General features: G+C 32.8%; 2 protein-coding genes across 2 annotated transcripts; both read left to right on the plus strand.

Moving 5' to 3' along the window:
- The first annotated feature begins 1,039 nt into the window (after positions 1-1,039).
- LOC122607313 (tubby-like F-box protein 6) lies at positions 1,040-8,028 on the plus strand. The gene is made up of 6 exons (XM_043780268.1): positions 1,040-1,572; positions 4,702-4,789; positions 4,895-5,024; positions 5,109-5,288; positions 5,907-6,391; positions 7,740-8,028. The coding sequence occupies exons 1-5, from the start codon at positions 1,246-1,248 to the stop codon at positions 6,376-6,378; spliced, it is 1,197 nt and encodes a 398-aa protein (XP_043636203.1). The 5' UTR covers positions 1,040-1,245; the 3' UTR covers positions 6,379-6,391; positions 7,740-8,028.
- A 2,256-nt stretch (positions 8,029-10,284) lies between these two features.
- On the plus strand, positions 10,285-16,306 carry LOC122593700 (mediator of RNA polymerase II transcription subunit 15a-like). Its single transcript, XM_043766148.1, has 11 exons — positions 10,285-10,361; positions 10,571-10,676; positions 10,787-10,892; positions 11,088-12,098; positions 12,342-12,412; positions 12,756-12,830; positions 13,027-13,956; positions 14,438-14,761; positions 15,124-15,287; positions 15,868-15,963; positions 16,099-16,306. The coding sequence occupies exons 1-11, from the start codon at positions 10,285-10,287 to the stop codon at positions 16,304-16,306; spliced, it is 3,168 nt and encodes a 1,055-aa protein (XP_043622083.1).
- Positions 16,307-17,572: the final 1,266 nt, after the last annotated feature.

The raw sequence follows: 17,572 nt of genomic DNA on the forward strand, positions 1-17,572 counted from the left end.
ACTTTTAGTATTGAATAAATAAAATCTCTAATAAGCAACGTTTCAATAAAAAATTATATAAAATAATTGAAAATATTTAAAAATCAAATATTCAAAATTTTCTTAATAGTCAAATCCACTACATAAATGAGTGGACAAACAAAATATTAGAATACATACAAACAATTAGCAACAACAATTTTGTGAAAAATCCAACCCCTTCTCTGCCCCTTTTGTTATATTGATTTAGTATAAAACACATATTGATATAGACGCTTCTATATGTTAGTAATTAACAAACTTATATATTGTAAAAAAGGTGCTAGCAATTATTTATTTGGAAACAAATTAAAAGTTGATTATTTTATTCATAATATGTTATGATTTTATTTTATTGATATTGTAACAAAAAAGGAATGTAGTATATATTAAATGGGAAAAATTCATAAAGATGACACATAGAAAATATCTTATGTGGCAAAATCTAAAGATAGTTTTAAGTTGAGTTGGATGACTTTAAAAAACTAGGATAACTATTGTTTTATTAGATATATAGATAAGTCAATGTTAAGAAAACATACATTTTGAATTAATAACTCTTGTTATTATAATCTAAGTTTAACAACATTTAAAGACGAATGATTTTAAAATATTAAGATAACACCTAGAGACGGTAGCCGCAAAGACAATTGCTGTGATTTTTGGGGAAATTTTTTTTTTTTGATAGTTATACATTTAATTAGTGTTGACCTATTTAATATATTATTTTAATTACTTAAATATAGATATTTAGGTGAAAGAATATGATGATATATTTATAGTTTTAAATAATTAAAAAATTTAAGACTAAACTAAATCCTTCGTAAAAAGATAAAAATAAAGATGTGCATTATGAATGTGATGATTTGACATTGCAAATAAAATAAAATAAAGTATACATCACAATAAATTGATAGATTGTTATTATTTGAAAAGACACACACAAAAACCATGTGTATCCTAGAAACAATTCTCTCAATACAGTTATAATATACCAGTTGAATTACAATAATTATACATACATACAAAAATGACCTGTAAATATCACACTAAAAACTCATACAAACAAACACATCTATATCTATAATCTATCTATCCATCCACTAAATAATAATAATAACTCTGTCTAATTCCAGTTGAGTTGACACACATTATACATTACAGTTACAGCCTCTCCACACCCAATCACCAAACCCTAATTACCAATAAAATTCACCTAATTTCCATATGAATCTAGATTGCGGATTAAGAACCAGATCCTGCCGTGTGATCCAAGACACGTCATCAATAACCAGTGCGATTCCGATGAAATCGGAAGATAAAGAAATTGAAGATGATGAAGAGGAAGAAGGGAGGTGTTGTTGGGCGAATATGCCGCCGGAGCTGTTACGTGAAGTATTGATCCGGATCGAAGCGTCGGAAGAAAAGTGGCCGTCGAGGAAGAATGTTGTAGGGTGTGCAACTGTGTGTAGAAGCTGGAGAGAAATTATGAAGGAGATTGTTAAAAGACCTGAGGTTTCTGGCTTGTTGACTTTTCCAATCTCCGTCAAACAGGTTGTTATTTTTTTTTTTTATTCATTATTTGTTTGTTGTCAATTGGTTGAATTTTGTTGGTTAGATTACTGGCATGTTGATATTTTTAGATTTCTTGTGTTTAATTGATTTAAATTCGTGTTAGTTGTGTTAAAGATTATGAATTTTTATTGTAATATGATGATATAGTGATAGTGATATAGGATTAGTTCTGGTACTCTATGTTCGGTTAAATAGGTGATCTAGTGAGTTTTTTTTTCCCAGTTTTTGTGGAAATGTGTGATAATGTTGTTGATGCTTATCCAGTGTTTAGCATTAGGAAATTTTTATACTAGCATTGGTGCCTTATTTGCTGGTTTCTAGTTCCTTTTTATGACTTCTGGTGGTTTTGGGTGATGGATGACTGTGGTATTTGATCATAAGCGATGGTGGCGTAAAAAGAGGGAGAAAGGGTGATTTTTTACATTTTATTTGGGGTGATGTGGTGATTCCCTTTTGGAGCTTCTTAATATTATATTTTACTAGCTAAGTCTCTGGCATTAGGGGTGTTCATCGGTTCGGTTTTCAGTTATTTGGTTTATTTGGTTCGGTTTTTTCGGTTTTTTTATTTTTATTTTTCAAAACCAAAACCGAACCAAAACCTAATTCAAAATAGAAAAACCAAACTGAAAACCAAATTAGAATTCGGACCGAAAAAAACCAAATATGAAAAACACAAATTTACCATTTCTTTTTGTCTAAGTTGTGTTTAACCAAAATAGCACCAAAGTAGTAAATTTAGACTTCAAGCACCATATGGATAAACAAATAACATAAGTGAAACAACTAAACTCTTGTTTGACATCATTATTAAAAATTATTCATCAAAATTGAATTTATCTAATTTCAGAAAAATGTTACTCATAATATAATAAACAAATAGACATAAAAAGTAAAAAATACATTAATAATTGTCCATAAAAAAAAGATACGAATTAAATATTTTTAATAATACATAATAGTAATATAAGTTATTCGGTTTTTTCGGTTTAACCAAATTCATTATCCTTTACCCATGACCAAACCAAAAACCGAATATATAATTCGGTTTCGGTTACAAACCAAATTAAAAAATGGTTTGGTTTTTTTCGGTTTTTTAAACGGTTCGGTTTACAGTTTAACCTGGTAAAAACCAAACCGCGAACACCCCTATCTGGCATGTTGACATCTTAGATTTTGCCATTTCAGTCAAGCAGGTGGACAGGTGGTTGATGATTGATGTTTTAGCTCAATTTCTTGGGGTTGTGTTGATTTTGCTGTCGCTGAGGGTTATATAGTGTCTTAGTGTCTTATGCTTCAGTGGTCAAGTGGCTGATAATTGTTTAGTTCAATTTTGTAGAATTGTGGTGATTTTGTATTTGATGTCTGTATAGTTTTTAGTATCGGGATTTTGTTGTATGATTCAGTGTTAAGTTTGAAATTGTGTGGACTGTGGAGTTGTTTAGGGCTTTGGGCCATTGATAGATATCCACAGATTAATAGTTTTGGCGCATAGTTGTGATATAGATTTATGGGGTTTAGGATTGAGCTTTGGTTATGTGATTTGCTGTTAGGTTATATCATGTGGTGAGTGTTTTGCTTATTGATTGATGTAAGTTTAAAAGCATTTGTTTGGCGTATACAATTATAAAAAGGTATTCATTAGTAATTGATTGCATCAACCACACAAGGAAACAAATTCGAATATAAATGCAATACACGAGCTGTGAAGTTAAAAGCTAGCTTTAAGCATCCTTTGTAATCTTAAACACTTGTCAGTTGTGGGAGGCTTCCTTGAAGCACCTTTCTGTGTATATTCACAAAGATTAGTATTATATTGGAACATAATAATCATCAGACCATTTTTTTTCATTGTAGCACGATAACTGACAGCATGAGTAATTCAGGTCTCTAATATAGTAATATTTATGTAGTAAAAGCCTCCACAGCATCTATCCTCTCATCCATGTCAAAGATGCATTATATATTTCTTGTACAAAGATTAAAATTGTTTTGGGTTTGTTACTTTTTTGTATTTCTTCACTGTGGTACGGATTTCAGGAGGTTTAATATCTACCATGACCTTAGGGGTAAGCCATCACAAGATGTCTATCTGAACTTGTTAAACTTGAGAACCTTCTCCCATGGAGTATTCGTGCCTGCTATTTTGTTTTTTTGTCTACTCTATATGATGTGTTTTTAGACTTGTCTAGAAAGGGAAGAAAACTGGATATATCTGCACAGGTTGGAGTTTACTTTAGGTGCCCCAAATGAGACTCGGACCATTCAGAGTTTCATTCATGGTTAATTATGAATTTACATTACATATAGCTTCCATGATAAGTATACTACATAAATAAGGACTAGCAAAGGTTGATTGCTTGATTTAATATGGATTCTGATGATCGATTGAGCATCATATGGAGAGCTGGTGTACCTCTTGGAAGTAGACCTTTATCTAGTATAGTTAGGCTGTGTCTTAAGTCTATGTGTTCTGATCTTTGCTACTTAGTTTATTAGTAGTTTGTCCGGGTTTTCTTTTTCATTATCTATACTACTACATAAAAATTATAACCCCTATGTTGAAAGTTTACATAAATGGGACATGCGAATTGACCAAAATATCCTTGATGAATTAAATCACCATCAACCATTAATATTAAATTACACCATTAGTCCATTAATATTAGAAAATATCTCTACTAACCCCTTTAAATAAAATACTTTTACCTACACCAATAGATGTCGCAACCACCGTCATCGCCGACTCGCCGCCGCATTGCGCGGGTACCATGCTCGTTAATATTTGTGTAGATCTTTTGTCATTAGTAAATATCTAGATAGAAATGAACTAGAAAACGTTATTGGAGAGTTGGCTCACCTCTTGTAAGTAAACTGTAATCTAGCCATGTCAATGATGGTCTATCTCTCAAATCCAGGTCGTTATTGTATATTTTTTGTAGTTTTTCTTGTAATTTCTTATATTGGTGTGTCCATACTTCATTTAAGGTGCACATACGTTATAATTTCTATCAGCTTCATAAGTGTTTTTATTCTAGTTAAGGACTTAAAGCATGTTCAGTTAAATTTGCTTCTTAATTGTTTTATGTAATCTGTTTATATCATGTGCAGCCCGGTCCAAGAGAGACTCTCCTCCAATGTTTTATCAAAAGGAAACGGTCTACGCAAACATATTCTCTTTACCTTAGTTTGACTCAAGGTCAGCATCCTTTTTAAATCCTTTTCATTTGTTATGAGTAAAGATATAGCTATATATTTTATAGTAATTTCTCACCTTTTGGATTCTTATTAATCAATCTGGCAGCACTTGCTGATGATGGAAAATTTCTTCTTGCTGCTCGCAAGTTTAGACGTCCCACATGTACCGATTACATCATCTCTTTACATGCTGATGATATGTCAAAGGGGAGCAGTAGATATATTGGGAAATTAAGGTTTGTATTCAACTTAATAAACATTCAGCTGGTTTAAATTTATTTGGAAATTTGAGAACATTATATCCTAATGATTTTTTATAGATCAAACTTTTTGGGAACAAAATTCGTTGTGTATGATGGTCTGCCACCTCATGATGGAGCTAAAATGACAAAGAGTCGGTCCACTAGGTTTATTGGTTCCACTCAAGTATCCCCTAGAGTTCCTGCTGGAAGCTATCCAGTAGCTCACATCTCGTATGAGTTGAACGTGTTGGGATCCAGGTTAGATGAAATGCTTGTTTTATTTTGAGTATAATACATAAGTGTAAAATCCATAAGCCTAAACATGCCTGATCAACTCAACTACACTCTTTCTCTTTCCTTATCACCATCTTTGGTCTTGCCATGTGTCTTGATCTCCTTCTTATGCATGTTTAGGCATTATAATTTTTGTCATATGAATCTTTCTTCTATTATTTTGGGTTCTGTTTTGGAACTGATTATATTATTATTGCGAGATGAAAGTGCAATCATTAGTTTTACTATTCGGATAATCATAACCTCCCTCCACAAGTATTATTTTTTTGTTCATTTTATCAAATTATTCTTTAAGTCATCAGAATCTGCCTATCACTTAACTATTAACATTTGATTATCTTATAATTACTAGTACTTTAAGCAACATAAACACATCCAAACACTATCTTTGCAAAGCTGTTTTTAGCATAGTTGATCTTTTGATTTTCATTATTTAATATCACATGGTCAATAAATCACCTTGAAAAAACACATCCAAACAGCACCAGTATTGGCACCCTTGTCATAACTGTTATATGTTAATTTCTAAGTTTGACAAAATTGTACTATAGTATCATTCTTTTTTCTCTGTATCACAAGCAGGGGTCCAAGAAGAATGCAGTGCATCATGGATCCCATCCCTGCTTCTGCAATTGAACCGGGAGGTGTGGCGCCAACACAAACTGAGTTTCCCCTTAGCAGTGGTGAATCTTTTCCTTCAATTCCTTTTTTCCGATCCCGATCAAGCTGCGTAGAAAAAAGTGGTCTTGGAGTATCAGGCAATCAACGTGATGGACCTCTAATTTTGAAAAACAAATCTCCTAGATGGCATGAACAGCTTCAGTGCTGGTGCTTAAATTTTCAAGGACGAGTTACAGTTGCTTCAGTCAAGAATTTTCAGTTAGTAGCTACACCGCCAAGTGGACAATCGGGGCGGCAATATGAGAAGGTTATTCTTCAGTTTGGAAAGGTAGGGAAGGATGTGTTTACCATGGATTATCGCTATCCTATATCGGCTTTTCAAGCATTTGCCATCTGCCTCAGCAGCTTTGACACCAAGATAGCTTGTGAATGATGTGGACTGACAGGTTTGCAACTCACTCGTATGTTTGGTACTTATATAACTACAATTTCTTTTAAGAGACTGTTCACTAGATGTCAACAAATGGGCGAGTTTGGGTAATGGGTCGATACTCGGTACAGGTCATTTTTTGTATGCGTCAAAATGGGTCTTCTTGTATATGTATCTACTTGAACATCTCAAGTTTTAAGTTTTTAAGCTTAGATATATTCCATGTTAAGTTCAGTGCAGAGATAATAAAATCTAGTGAGGTATTTGACTATATAAAACAATGCAGTGCATGAGGTTAAGTAGTTAACACATCATTGGCCGATCAATAATAGTGCAGGGTATTGCAGTGAGTCAAAACAACTCATATAATTTCAAGTAGATGCCTTTTCGATTATGTGACTATTTTGCTGAGGAATGTACACACATATCGAGTAATAGTATTCTCAGCGTATCTTAAATTTGTTAAATTTTTTTGGAAAAACACTCCTTTGCATTGTTACTACGAAAGGGTTTAGTTTAGGCTCCAAACATATTAGCTCCAAACATGTAACTTTTGAGATAAGAAAGACCTAGGCACAAGAATAAGACAAAAGCAAATTGATCTATAATAGCCGTCAAGGCAAAAGAATGACACAAATGCAAATTGATCTATAATAATCGTCAAGGCACAAGAATGTCATCAATTCAAATTGATGTATAAATACCTAGCAAAAGAAACTCAACCATATAACACATATCCGCCAGACGCCAGTGTCATTGTCTGTTTGGCTTCCAATCAATAAATCTGACTAGGTTCACTTTAATTAGATGTTAATTTTGTACCTGACTCTTTGCACAACTAGTGACCCCTGAATTCACGTGTAACTTTCAATTGGCTACAATGGACATAGAAGTGATTGGGCCGTCAGATATCACACGTGTAGTATAGCCAGTTTGACCACTGAAACCTTACAAATTATTTCTTGAGATTTCAACTATTGTAGATGTATGTTCTAAGGCGTGGTTATAATAGTGTGTTTGAATGTACATTTTGAAAGTAATTATGTAATTTTAATAATCATAATCGGGTAATGAGCTGGAATAGGACTATTGTAGGAGAGAGTTTGAATGTGCTTTTAATAATCAAATTCATTGATTGTAAGAGATATTAATATTTAGCTATGTAAGTGTACGTTTTGATAATCAGTACTGTTGCAGCCGGTATCAACCTGATGTCAAAAGTTGGTTTTTGCCGGTGTGTAATCAGATAAACAAGAAGCAGAATTATAATCCAAACAATGCTAAACAGATCTGTACATCTGTGATTGAGCAAGCTTGTGGCTCAATTTATTACTGAATTTTTTTATTTGCTTGTTGTTTTACAGGAGCAACTTTGATGCACTAAACTCAGGTAAAGGATGGAAATAAAATTCTGAAAGAGTATATTTTCATGGCGTGAATGAGGCAGACTTGATGCTTCAACGTGTCTTTGCTCGGAGTGAGTCAAAAGAAAATCAAAAATAAGAAGCCATTCATTGATGGTGATGCTTTTGTGGGTTTTTGACTTTTTGTTGTTTCTCTTGTAAATAGTATTTATTTCTTTTCAGTGTCTGCTTGTTTCTCTTTCACATTTCAGTATGTTTGACTTGGAGCCATACAGTCACTGATTTTTTCTTTCGGACTCTTTTTGATTAACACATATGCGGAAATACAAATTTACATTCAGTAAAGATTTTATTAACTGTTAAACGTAAGAATATCCAAATATTTTCAACAATAAACGTAAGAATTACTGTATAAACTAAACATCTCATTAGTAAATTGGTTTATAAAGTCAAATATTGATTTATAAAATCAAGTACTTACGTAGTTAGTTTGATTGTTGATTCCACCATCACTGTGAAGTATTTATGAATCATGCGAGGATTAAATCTTTGTAATAAACTAGCTAAAGCATATTTTAATTCTTCCACTAACCTCCCTAAGTTTTTTAAAAGCAAAGTAACATCCTAATGTTATAAACTTTTTATAAATTGTTAACGTATACAACGAATCTTTAAATGTTAATTAACATAATTAATCATCAAATTGATTTCGTTTTGATGTAAAACTATAACGTAATACATTAAGTAACTTAACAATTCTTTGAAAAAACCATTATACTGAAATTAAATGCTAAATTGTATAAATTAGTTGTAAAGGTCGAAAGTCAATATAAAAATAAGGTCGCGTTTGGTTCACAGAATTTGATGGAATTGGAATTGAATTTCATTCATTGGCGTGTTGTCTCCATTCCTTAGGGATAAGGGAAAGAATTTCATTCCATCCTTTACTTGAATCTTCAAAAAATCAAAAACATTCCGTCAAATTTCATTCTTTCATAATCCAATTCCTTTGACAGATTTCATTCCTTTCAAAAACATTCTGTGAACCAAACACGCCCTAAGATAATATACTGAAATAATACATGATTTATGGTCTAATACGACTGCTTCAATATTTAATGTTCATTTACTCGGACTACACTCAATGTTCGCAATTCGCTACTATAGGTCTACACCTATAGTTGGTTGTTAAGTCATGTCACGTGAACGACACGTGGGTAATAGAAGCAACAACTTTTGACAACCCACATATATTAATATCATGTGATAGTCTAGTCGCAAATAGACTTGTTTTCTTATAAGAGATCTGAGGTTCGACTTTTTACCCTAGGCATATTTGAAGGTGGCTACAAGTATTTAGTTTACACTTATAATAGGTTTAGTTGAGTTTTTTCTTTGAAATCTCTCGGTGATATGTGTTTCTTAGCAAGAGTTTAAATTATACCTAGGTGATATGAGAGTTTTTTCTTTAAAATCTTTAGGATCAATATATGTTAAACCTACCAACATTCGTGGGTAATCATACCTATCAAATATATAATACATCACTAGATTTTAGAGGCGTGACATATACACTAGTTTTACAACACTATTAATATAAGAAATAGTATACGAAACAAAAATAATTATTATACGTTAAATATAAAAACATACCTAAAAAGAAATTGAGATACTTAAATGTAAATACTAAATGATAAATCATATCAAAGTTGGATGGAGTAACATGATTTCTTTTATACAAACTCTTTCAGGGAAACAATATTTTAACTTTGATTACAAAATTGATCAAGTTCTCATTGATGTCTTGCAAAAAAAGTAACTTTATTTTCGTTAGCCATGATTGTTAAGAAAAATAAAAGTAATAGCTAGTTCATGAAGTTTTCAATAATTTTGTATGTTGTGATTATATTTTTAGGTTTCGGCTTATATAAAAAGAATATGTATCTTAAATATAATTTGATTTTAACTAATACAATTACTAATAATAACAATATTACAATTAATTTGACAGTTAAAAATAGAAAATAAAATATTAATTCCCTGATTTTAGCTATATTTTAGATAGACATTATTAATTATTTTTAAATTAGGTTAAAAGTGTAAATTGGTGATAAATTAATTTAGATACATATTAGATTTAATTAATTTTGAGAAATTTAGAGTTAGTGATTGGTAAAATAAGATTAAGATTAGATTTATTTCTCTATTTTCTTTGTTGGATTATCAAAACTCAAAGCGTTAAGATTAGAATAAGAGTTCGTAAGCGAAAAGCTTATACACATTCTTCCTGCATGGAAAAAAAGGTGAGCAAATGTTCCTTAATCCTTTTTATTAATGGAAAAAAAGAAAGCGATCAAATGTTAATTAATCCTTTCCAATTACAACATATAGATCTCATCGATTCTAATTTCCTTATATTACCTTTCACTCTTAATTTCGTATTTGTCTTTAATAATAAGTAATATGTAAATGCTTGTGTTTTGACGTTACACTTTAGATTATGATCATGATTCTTATTTACCTTTTTGGGGTAATGTAGACTTCAATGGATTCGTCTGTCGGATCTGCAGATTGGAGGAGTCGGTTGCCATCGAATTCGCGACAAAAGGTTCTCAACAAGATGTATGGTTATCTGGTTTATAAATTTATTAGTGTTTGATATATAGAAAGAATACATTACTTGGAATCGTAGATTTTGATATACTGACATGAGTATATTAAGAATACTTGATGGCTAAATTAAGAGGTCACTGAGAAAGATGAAATAGGTATTTTAGACGACGGTCATGGCTCTTTGTTTTTTCTAACTAGCAGCGTATGCGTGTATGTAGAATTGATACCTTGAGCAAGCATGCCAAGTTTTCAGGAGATATGAATCAGCTTAAGAATGTTGCTAAGAGGTTTGAGGAGAAGGCTTTTACTGCTGCAACAAGCCATGTTTGTGCATTTATACCCTTTTTTACCATGCTAATATCCTTTTATACACCATGCCTCTAATTAATGGAATGAAAATTTCATATACTCCCTTTTTTTGTTTGATTTTGCAGGCTGAGTATATGAATAAAATATGTGTTAAGCTTGTGACCATGGAAAAAAGATCTACAAATGACACGAATACCTCGGCTAGTATTCCTGTAAACCCGTCTGAATCAGGTATTCAGTCATAGATTAAGATTTAAATAATTTCATATCTATGTCTTTAAGAATGAATTAGTCCTTTTGTTTTCATTATTTTGGGATGTTGTATAGCACTACGTGATATGCAAGCCAAAAATCATAGGTTTCAAAGGTTTTTTTTCACCAATCGTAACATTTTTTTGTGTCTTTTTTCCATTCAACAACTTGTAGGATCTCAGGGCATGTCACAAGGCAACAACCAAAGTCAATCACCTCCGGTTCTTGTAACTTCTAATCATCCGATTTTACCTCAGAACATCCACACTAGTATTGCGTCATCTGCATTGCCACCTATCAGTGGCATATCACAATCTAGCATTCCAAATATTGTCAGTCAAACTTCAAGCTTGCAGACCATGCCTGAGGTTCAACAAATTTCTATAGGAAATACTATGGAGCAAGCCGTACGAGTTCCTCCTACTAGTATTTCAAGTCAAGGGCAGATATCAGGAAGTCAGCAACAGTCTCAAAACTCACAGCATTATCGTTATCAGCAACACTTTCATCAAATTGCAAAGCAGCAGCACGAGCAGAATAATAGTACAACAGCAATGCAATCAAACATTCAGCAACAAAAGTTGCATCCAAGTCATTTCCAGTCATCTCAACGATCTATTATGCAGCCCACAATGTTGCAACCATCTCTCTCTACCGTTCAACAAAATCAGCAGCCTATTTTTTCACAATTAAGTCAACCCGTGAGTCAACAACATCAACAACCGGTCTTAAAGCAGCAAAGGTACCAACAATTTCAGCCTCAGTTGATGGGCCATCAAAATAATCTTTCCAATGTAAAGCAACATTCGAGTGGTCAACATAACTTTCCTGCTATTCATCAGCAACATTTTGCGCCTCAAAGTAGTATGAAACAACAGCATAAGCACCAGTTACCTGGAACTCAATCTGGTAATTTCACACCAAACAATCAACATTCGGCACATCTACTTCAGTCAACACAAGGTCAAAAGTCACAAGTGGAATTACAGCAACAGGGGATGCCACAGTTACATATGCAGTCAAGTCATTTGCAATGCCAATCTATTGTTAAATTGCAGGCAAACACGTCACAAGGAGATATGCAACAAAGGCTTCCAACATCAGGAGCATTTCAGCAGCAGAGTGTGATAGATCAGCAGAAACCGCTAATGCAACAACAAAGAGCAAAGCCAGAGGCTTCATCAAGTAAGTTATAAACACGCATATAGATATTTGTGTGGCCATGTATGCTTATAATCTTTGCATTAGAGATGTTCCAATACTTGAGTTAATCTTTGCTTGTATCTATGGAAGTTTGAAACTAGTGATTTACAAAGATAAGTGTATCACATATTAGCCATATTTCTCAGGCTTTTACTCGTATCATGTTTGCGTATGTAACATTCAAGTTGTCAATGAATTTTGTTACTGTACTTTTTTGTTTTGTAGCATCCTCGGATTCCACTGCTCAAACAGGAAATCCTAATGGCGGAGATTGGCAACAGGAAGTGTATCAAAAGGTGTTGTACATGAAATAGTTATTGGTTGATTTCAAATATGTTAAGTTAAATATCCATGCTTCGTGAACTTGAGTTTCGATTATTATACATCTTGCATTAATTGAATATGGTTATATTCAATTAGAGTAATCACTTAATTTATCTTTATATATTGTATCATATTCATTTATATGCAAGAAAAAGGCCTTATACATATAATGTACCTCTTGTAATATTCAAATGACTCCCTTCTGGTACTTAGACGTACAAGATTTTTCATCTTGGTAGTTTCACATTTTGTTTGACCTTCAATATGCATATAAATGAGATCTGACACTATGTCATGCTAATTTAATGTTTGCAGATAAAAGCTATGAAGGATAAGTATCTGCTTCATTTGAAAGACGTGTACCATATAACTATCAGCAAACTGCATCAAGTAAGATTTGCTTCCATCCATAAATAGTGAACATGATCAGGAAACAACATTTTGGATCATGTATACTTACAAATTTTTCTTTTACCTGTTAGGTTTTTTAGGGAGTCTCGGATAATCATTTGAAACCTCATACCTTTAGTATAAAATCAAAATTTCTTCTATGTTCTGAATTTGATAGATAATTTTGTTTGTCCAGTATGATTCTTTTCCTCAGCAATTTGAAAAACTGAAAAAGTATATACAAGCCATGGAGCATTACATGTCAGTCCTTCAAATCGACAAGACCAAGATATCTCTCATTCATAAAGAAAAACTGGGCCTTTTTGAGCGGGATATTGTTTGCATTATACGTTATCTTAAGGGCACGTTTGGGGTCACAATGCCACAACCACTTTCAAGTTCTCTGCACCAATCACAGCAGACACAAGCTCATTTGACACAAGTGAAACCACGTGAAAATCAGATAAACTCCCAGATGCAGTCCGTTAATTTACAGCAGAATAATATGGCTATTTTGCATCAGAATATGGATATCATGCAGACAAGTTCCAAGATCCTTCAACATCCGCAATACCAATTTTTGCAGAAACAACTCCACCAGAAGCAGAATCAGTTTTATTCGCAAACAAAGCAACAACAAAATGGGAATCAAATGATTAATGGTAATGAGTTAAAAGTTAAGCAGCAAACTGGAGTGAAGTTAGAATCCTTTCAGCAGCTTACTACATGTCACCAACAATCAAAGTTGGGAGTTTCTTTTTCCTCTCCACAAACTGATCAGAAAAATGCACTAAATACGGTTACTAAACCCGGTACACCTGCGCAATCTGCAAACTCACCATTTATTGCGTCATCTCCGTCAACTCCATCTACATCTCATACGCCAATAGACTCTGAGAAAGTTAATTTTGGTATTGCATCACTTTCTAATGTGATGAATATTGGACATCAACCAACTTCTGCAATTTCCCCGTCTCAGCCTCTTTTTATAGGTACACCTGGAGTATCACCGTCACCTTTGCTTGCAGAGTTCTCAAGTCTAGATGGAAATGATGGTAACGGTATTTCAGTAGTTTCAGAGAAGTCAAGTACTATAGAAGATCCAATGGAGCGCTTGCTCAAAGTGGTAAGTAATCATTTCTAATCTAGCTAGTGTATAAATATAGATGGCAAAATGAGCAGTTGGGTGGGTTAGACAATGGCTCAATACAGTAATTTTGTGTTGTTCCGAACAGTAGGAGTTGGTTTAACCCAAAATACTCGCTATTCGATCTTATATATATTTTTATAAACAAAAATATAGCAATACATCACTAATATAATTAACTTTTATTAAATAAAAATAATTTGGGGGTTCATACAAAAGAAATACACACCGGGTTGATATTCAACCCATTTAATGTGTTTTCTTTTTACTGCTAGTAGTTTTTATTTAGCTCCTTATAGATAAAATTTAACCCGGATCCTCTCATGTATATGTAAGTAGGTTGTAACTGTTTGCTATATGCATAACATAAACATGACTTCATTTTTTGGTTTTTCAGTAGGCTTCTCTTCTGATAAGTTAAAAGCTTATGTTAACTCATTGTATTATCTTTGCTTCATAGGTAAAGTCAAGTTCACCAAAATCCTTGAGTTCTGCGATTAGCAACATTAGTTCAGTTTTGAGTATGATTGAAAACATCGCAGGATCTGAACCAGGTAAGAGATCAATGGCTGCAATTGGTGAAAACTTGGCTGCCATGACAAAATTTCATCTTCAGAGCACTTCCATCACCCACAATAGAAGTACTGAAACAAGAAACGCAAATCACTTGAATGTTGTATCATCTGCTAGCGATGTAATTGATAGCTTAAAGGATAAAAATTGCTGGGTGGCTTCAGAGTTGGAATCAACTGCAACTTCTACCATTAAAAGACCCAGGGTTGAGGTATTGTGTTCTTAGTATTACATATAATGTATATGTGCATATGCGTGCTTGTTAAAGTTTGTATACTGATTTTCTGAGTACATATGTGTTTGTGTAAGTTTTGTGAGTCAAACAGATTGTGTCGGATCGGGCAACCCTGCAAAAATTATGTTATCCACTTTTTGAACTTCAAAAATATTAATGTGTTATAGATGTGATTAGAGAAGTTTTCTTACCACAATAACATTCTTAGTTTTATAAATAAAGTGAACTTTGAAGGTTTTATGCATTTTAATAAACTTTAGATGACTTATCACCCATCTAATGTGATTTACACAATGTAATAGTTATTCATTTAACTTTCTTGTGTGAAAATGTTGCAGAAAAGGCATCCGCTATTGGATGAAATACGAGGGATCAATCAAGGACTCATAGATACTGTCGTAGATATTAGCCATGAATCAGGAGTTGGTAAAGGAACTGTCGTCAAGTGTTCATTTAGGAATATTTCTCTTACTTCAGACCTTAAGTCACAATATGGTCCAACATTGGTATGTTTCTCTACCTCGCACATTATCTATATTCTAGAGTTTGGAGGTGGCAAAATGGGCGGTTTATGTGCTAATTGACATGGGTTAAACTGAGTGGTTAAATGTCAAACCGACTTTCAGATTATGCACAAATATCTGGTGTCAAACGTGATTAAAAATTACCGAGGGTAACCTCTTTACCCCCAAAAAAAAGCATGATTACAAATAGATACTATTTTATGTTAATCTAAATTTTCAAATATAATGATTTAGAAGGGACAATACACGTGCAGTGACTTTAAATCCGTATGACGCGTTAGATATATATGGTTTTAAACGTTATTTTACCTGTTTCACCTTTTAGATATAAACCATACTAACCCGAGAAACCAAAATTTTCCGTTCTCTTATATCATGAATGAATAATAACACCACAAACAACATATATACACGCCACACCACCATCTTGTGACTTCTCCTTTAGGATACATTGTGCATTTTTATGTGCAAAAAACTATCTAGTTTATAAGTAAGTGGATTGAATATTGTTGCCTCCTATTATTTATATCTAAGTTGGCCATTACATGTTTGTTTAACCGTTGTGCAGTCTATACAACCATTGAAGTTGCTTGTTCCTGCAAATTATCCATATTGCTCCCCGATGCTTTTAGATAAGTCTCTAGTTGAAGTCAGGTTAGTATATTTATATTATAACAAACATTGCATGGAAACATGGTTTTTAATTAAATTCAAAACATGGTTTTTAATTAGCTTCACCAAGTAAAGTCATTTTGAAACGTTTACACATAATTTATATCAACTGCACAGCAAGGAAAATGAAGATCTTTCGACAAAAGCAAAGTGTCGGTTCAGTAGGTGCGTAAGAAGGCTTTCAGACCCGATATCACTCAAGGAAATGGCACAGACTTGGGATATTTGTGCTCATGCAGTTCTTGTGGAGTTCGCGCAACAAAGTGGTGGTGGTACATTTACCTCTAAATATGGTGCCTGGGAGGAATGCTTCTCCGCTGCATGATTTTTTTACATTTATTCTATATATCTAACTATTAATAATCTGGTTTTAATGTCAACTAGTCTCTTACCCCAGGAAATTAACATAACTATACAGTATAGAACGTGCATTACAAAAGCGTATCATAAAAAATACTACTACACAGAATAAAAAGTGTTCCAATAAGTTTTTTTTATAGTAGAGAGTATACCATAATATCATACCCATTCATTGGTGTATAATTACCGATTGTTGATGTTGGGTAACAAAAATAAAGCATAAAGTGAATTCTTGAGAACCCATTTAATTTTTTTTTTAGAATTAACATAATTATACGTTATACAACGTTTATTACAAAGCGTATCATAAAAATTACTACTACACAGAACAAAAAGTGTTGCAATAAGCAGGAAGTATACCATGGTATGCTCATCCATCAATTTCAAAATTTCGTGACATAAATAGAAATACTAGAAGTTTAATGGCTAAAAGAAAACAACATTAAAAAATACATAGAGAATAAAAAGGCAAGCAGGTTGCTAATTGAGCAGCCTGCCTTTGTAGATAAGCCAACGGTAAATGTGTGTTATAAAATTGTATCATAAAAAAATACTACTACAGAGAATAAAAAGTGTTGCAATAAGGTTATTTGTTATAGCAGAAAGTATACCATAGTATTATACAAACAGGCAGGCAAGCAAGCTAATTGAGCAGCCTGCCTGCTCTAATGTAGATAAGCCGACTGTAAATGTAATATAAATAATGTCAATATATGTCTAGGACTCACTATTTGTAAGTAATATATACAAATTTGTAGCGAGAGAAGGAAATTAAAAATACCAATACGTCTGTATCTCCCACCAAAGCACAATTGTTGGATCAGTGGTAAACACTCTGGCTTCTGTAAACAGAGATTATGGGTTCGATCCTCATCTCATGCAAAGGTTAGAGGGCCTTTTATACCACTTATGTAGAAAATAAAAACAACCTCTCTACTTAGGTAGAGGTAAAATATCTACATCTTAGCCTCCCTCATACAGGGACTCAAAACCCATAAAAAGTGACACTGAAAAGTTTCCTTCTTTCTTTTTTTGTATCTCCCACCACATTTACCCATGAGACAAAATATTAAACTGTGTACTAGTCAATGTGTTTGTTAATGTTCTTCACATACATTTGAAAGTTTTGCAGCCTTTTAACCTCCATTGTTTTTTCTATATCCTTTTAGAGAAGTGATATTTCTACAACAGAATTTAGCTATATATAATAAATATAAAAAAATTTATGCAC

This window comes from Erigeron canadensis, chromosome 1, assembly GCF_010389155.1.
Source record: "Erigeron canadensis isolate Cc75 chromosome 1, C_canadensis_v1, whole genome shotgun sequence".
Lineage (NCBI taxonomy): Eukaryota > Viridiplantae > Streptophyta > Magnoliopsida > Asterales > Asteraceae > Erigeron > Erigeron canadensis.

Excerpts from the sequence above, each read along its gene's own strand:
- LOC122607313 (XM_043780268.1), top strand. The coding sequence starts at position 1,246 with ATGAATCTAGATTGCGGATTAAGAACCAGATCCTGCCGTGTGATCCAA. Across the intron at positions 4,790-4,894 it reads TTACCTTAGTTTGACTCAAG|CACTTGCTGATGATGGAAAA; the intron begins GTCAGCATCCTT and ends TCAATCTGGCAG. Across the intron at positions 5,289-5,906 it reads TTGAACGTGTTGGGATCCAG|GGGTCCAAGAAGAATGCAGT; the intron begins GTTAGATGAAAT and ends TATCACAAGCAG.
- LOC122593700 (XM_043766148.1), top strand. The coding sequence starts at position 10,285 with ATGGATTCGTCTGTCGGATCTGCAGATTGGAGGAGTCGGTTGCCATCG. Across the intron at positions 12,099-12,341 it reads AAAGCCAGAGGCTTCATCAA|CATCCTCGGATTCCACTGCT; the intron begins GTAAGTTATAAA and ends TTTGTTTTGTAG. Across the intron at positions 12,831-13,026 it reads CTATCAGCAAACTGCATCAA|TATGATTCTTTTCCTCAGCA; the intron begins GTAAGATTTGCT and ends TTGTTTGTCCAG.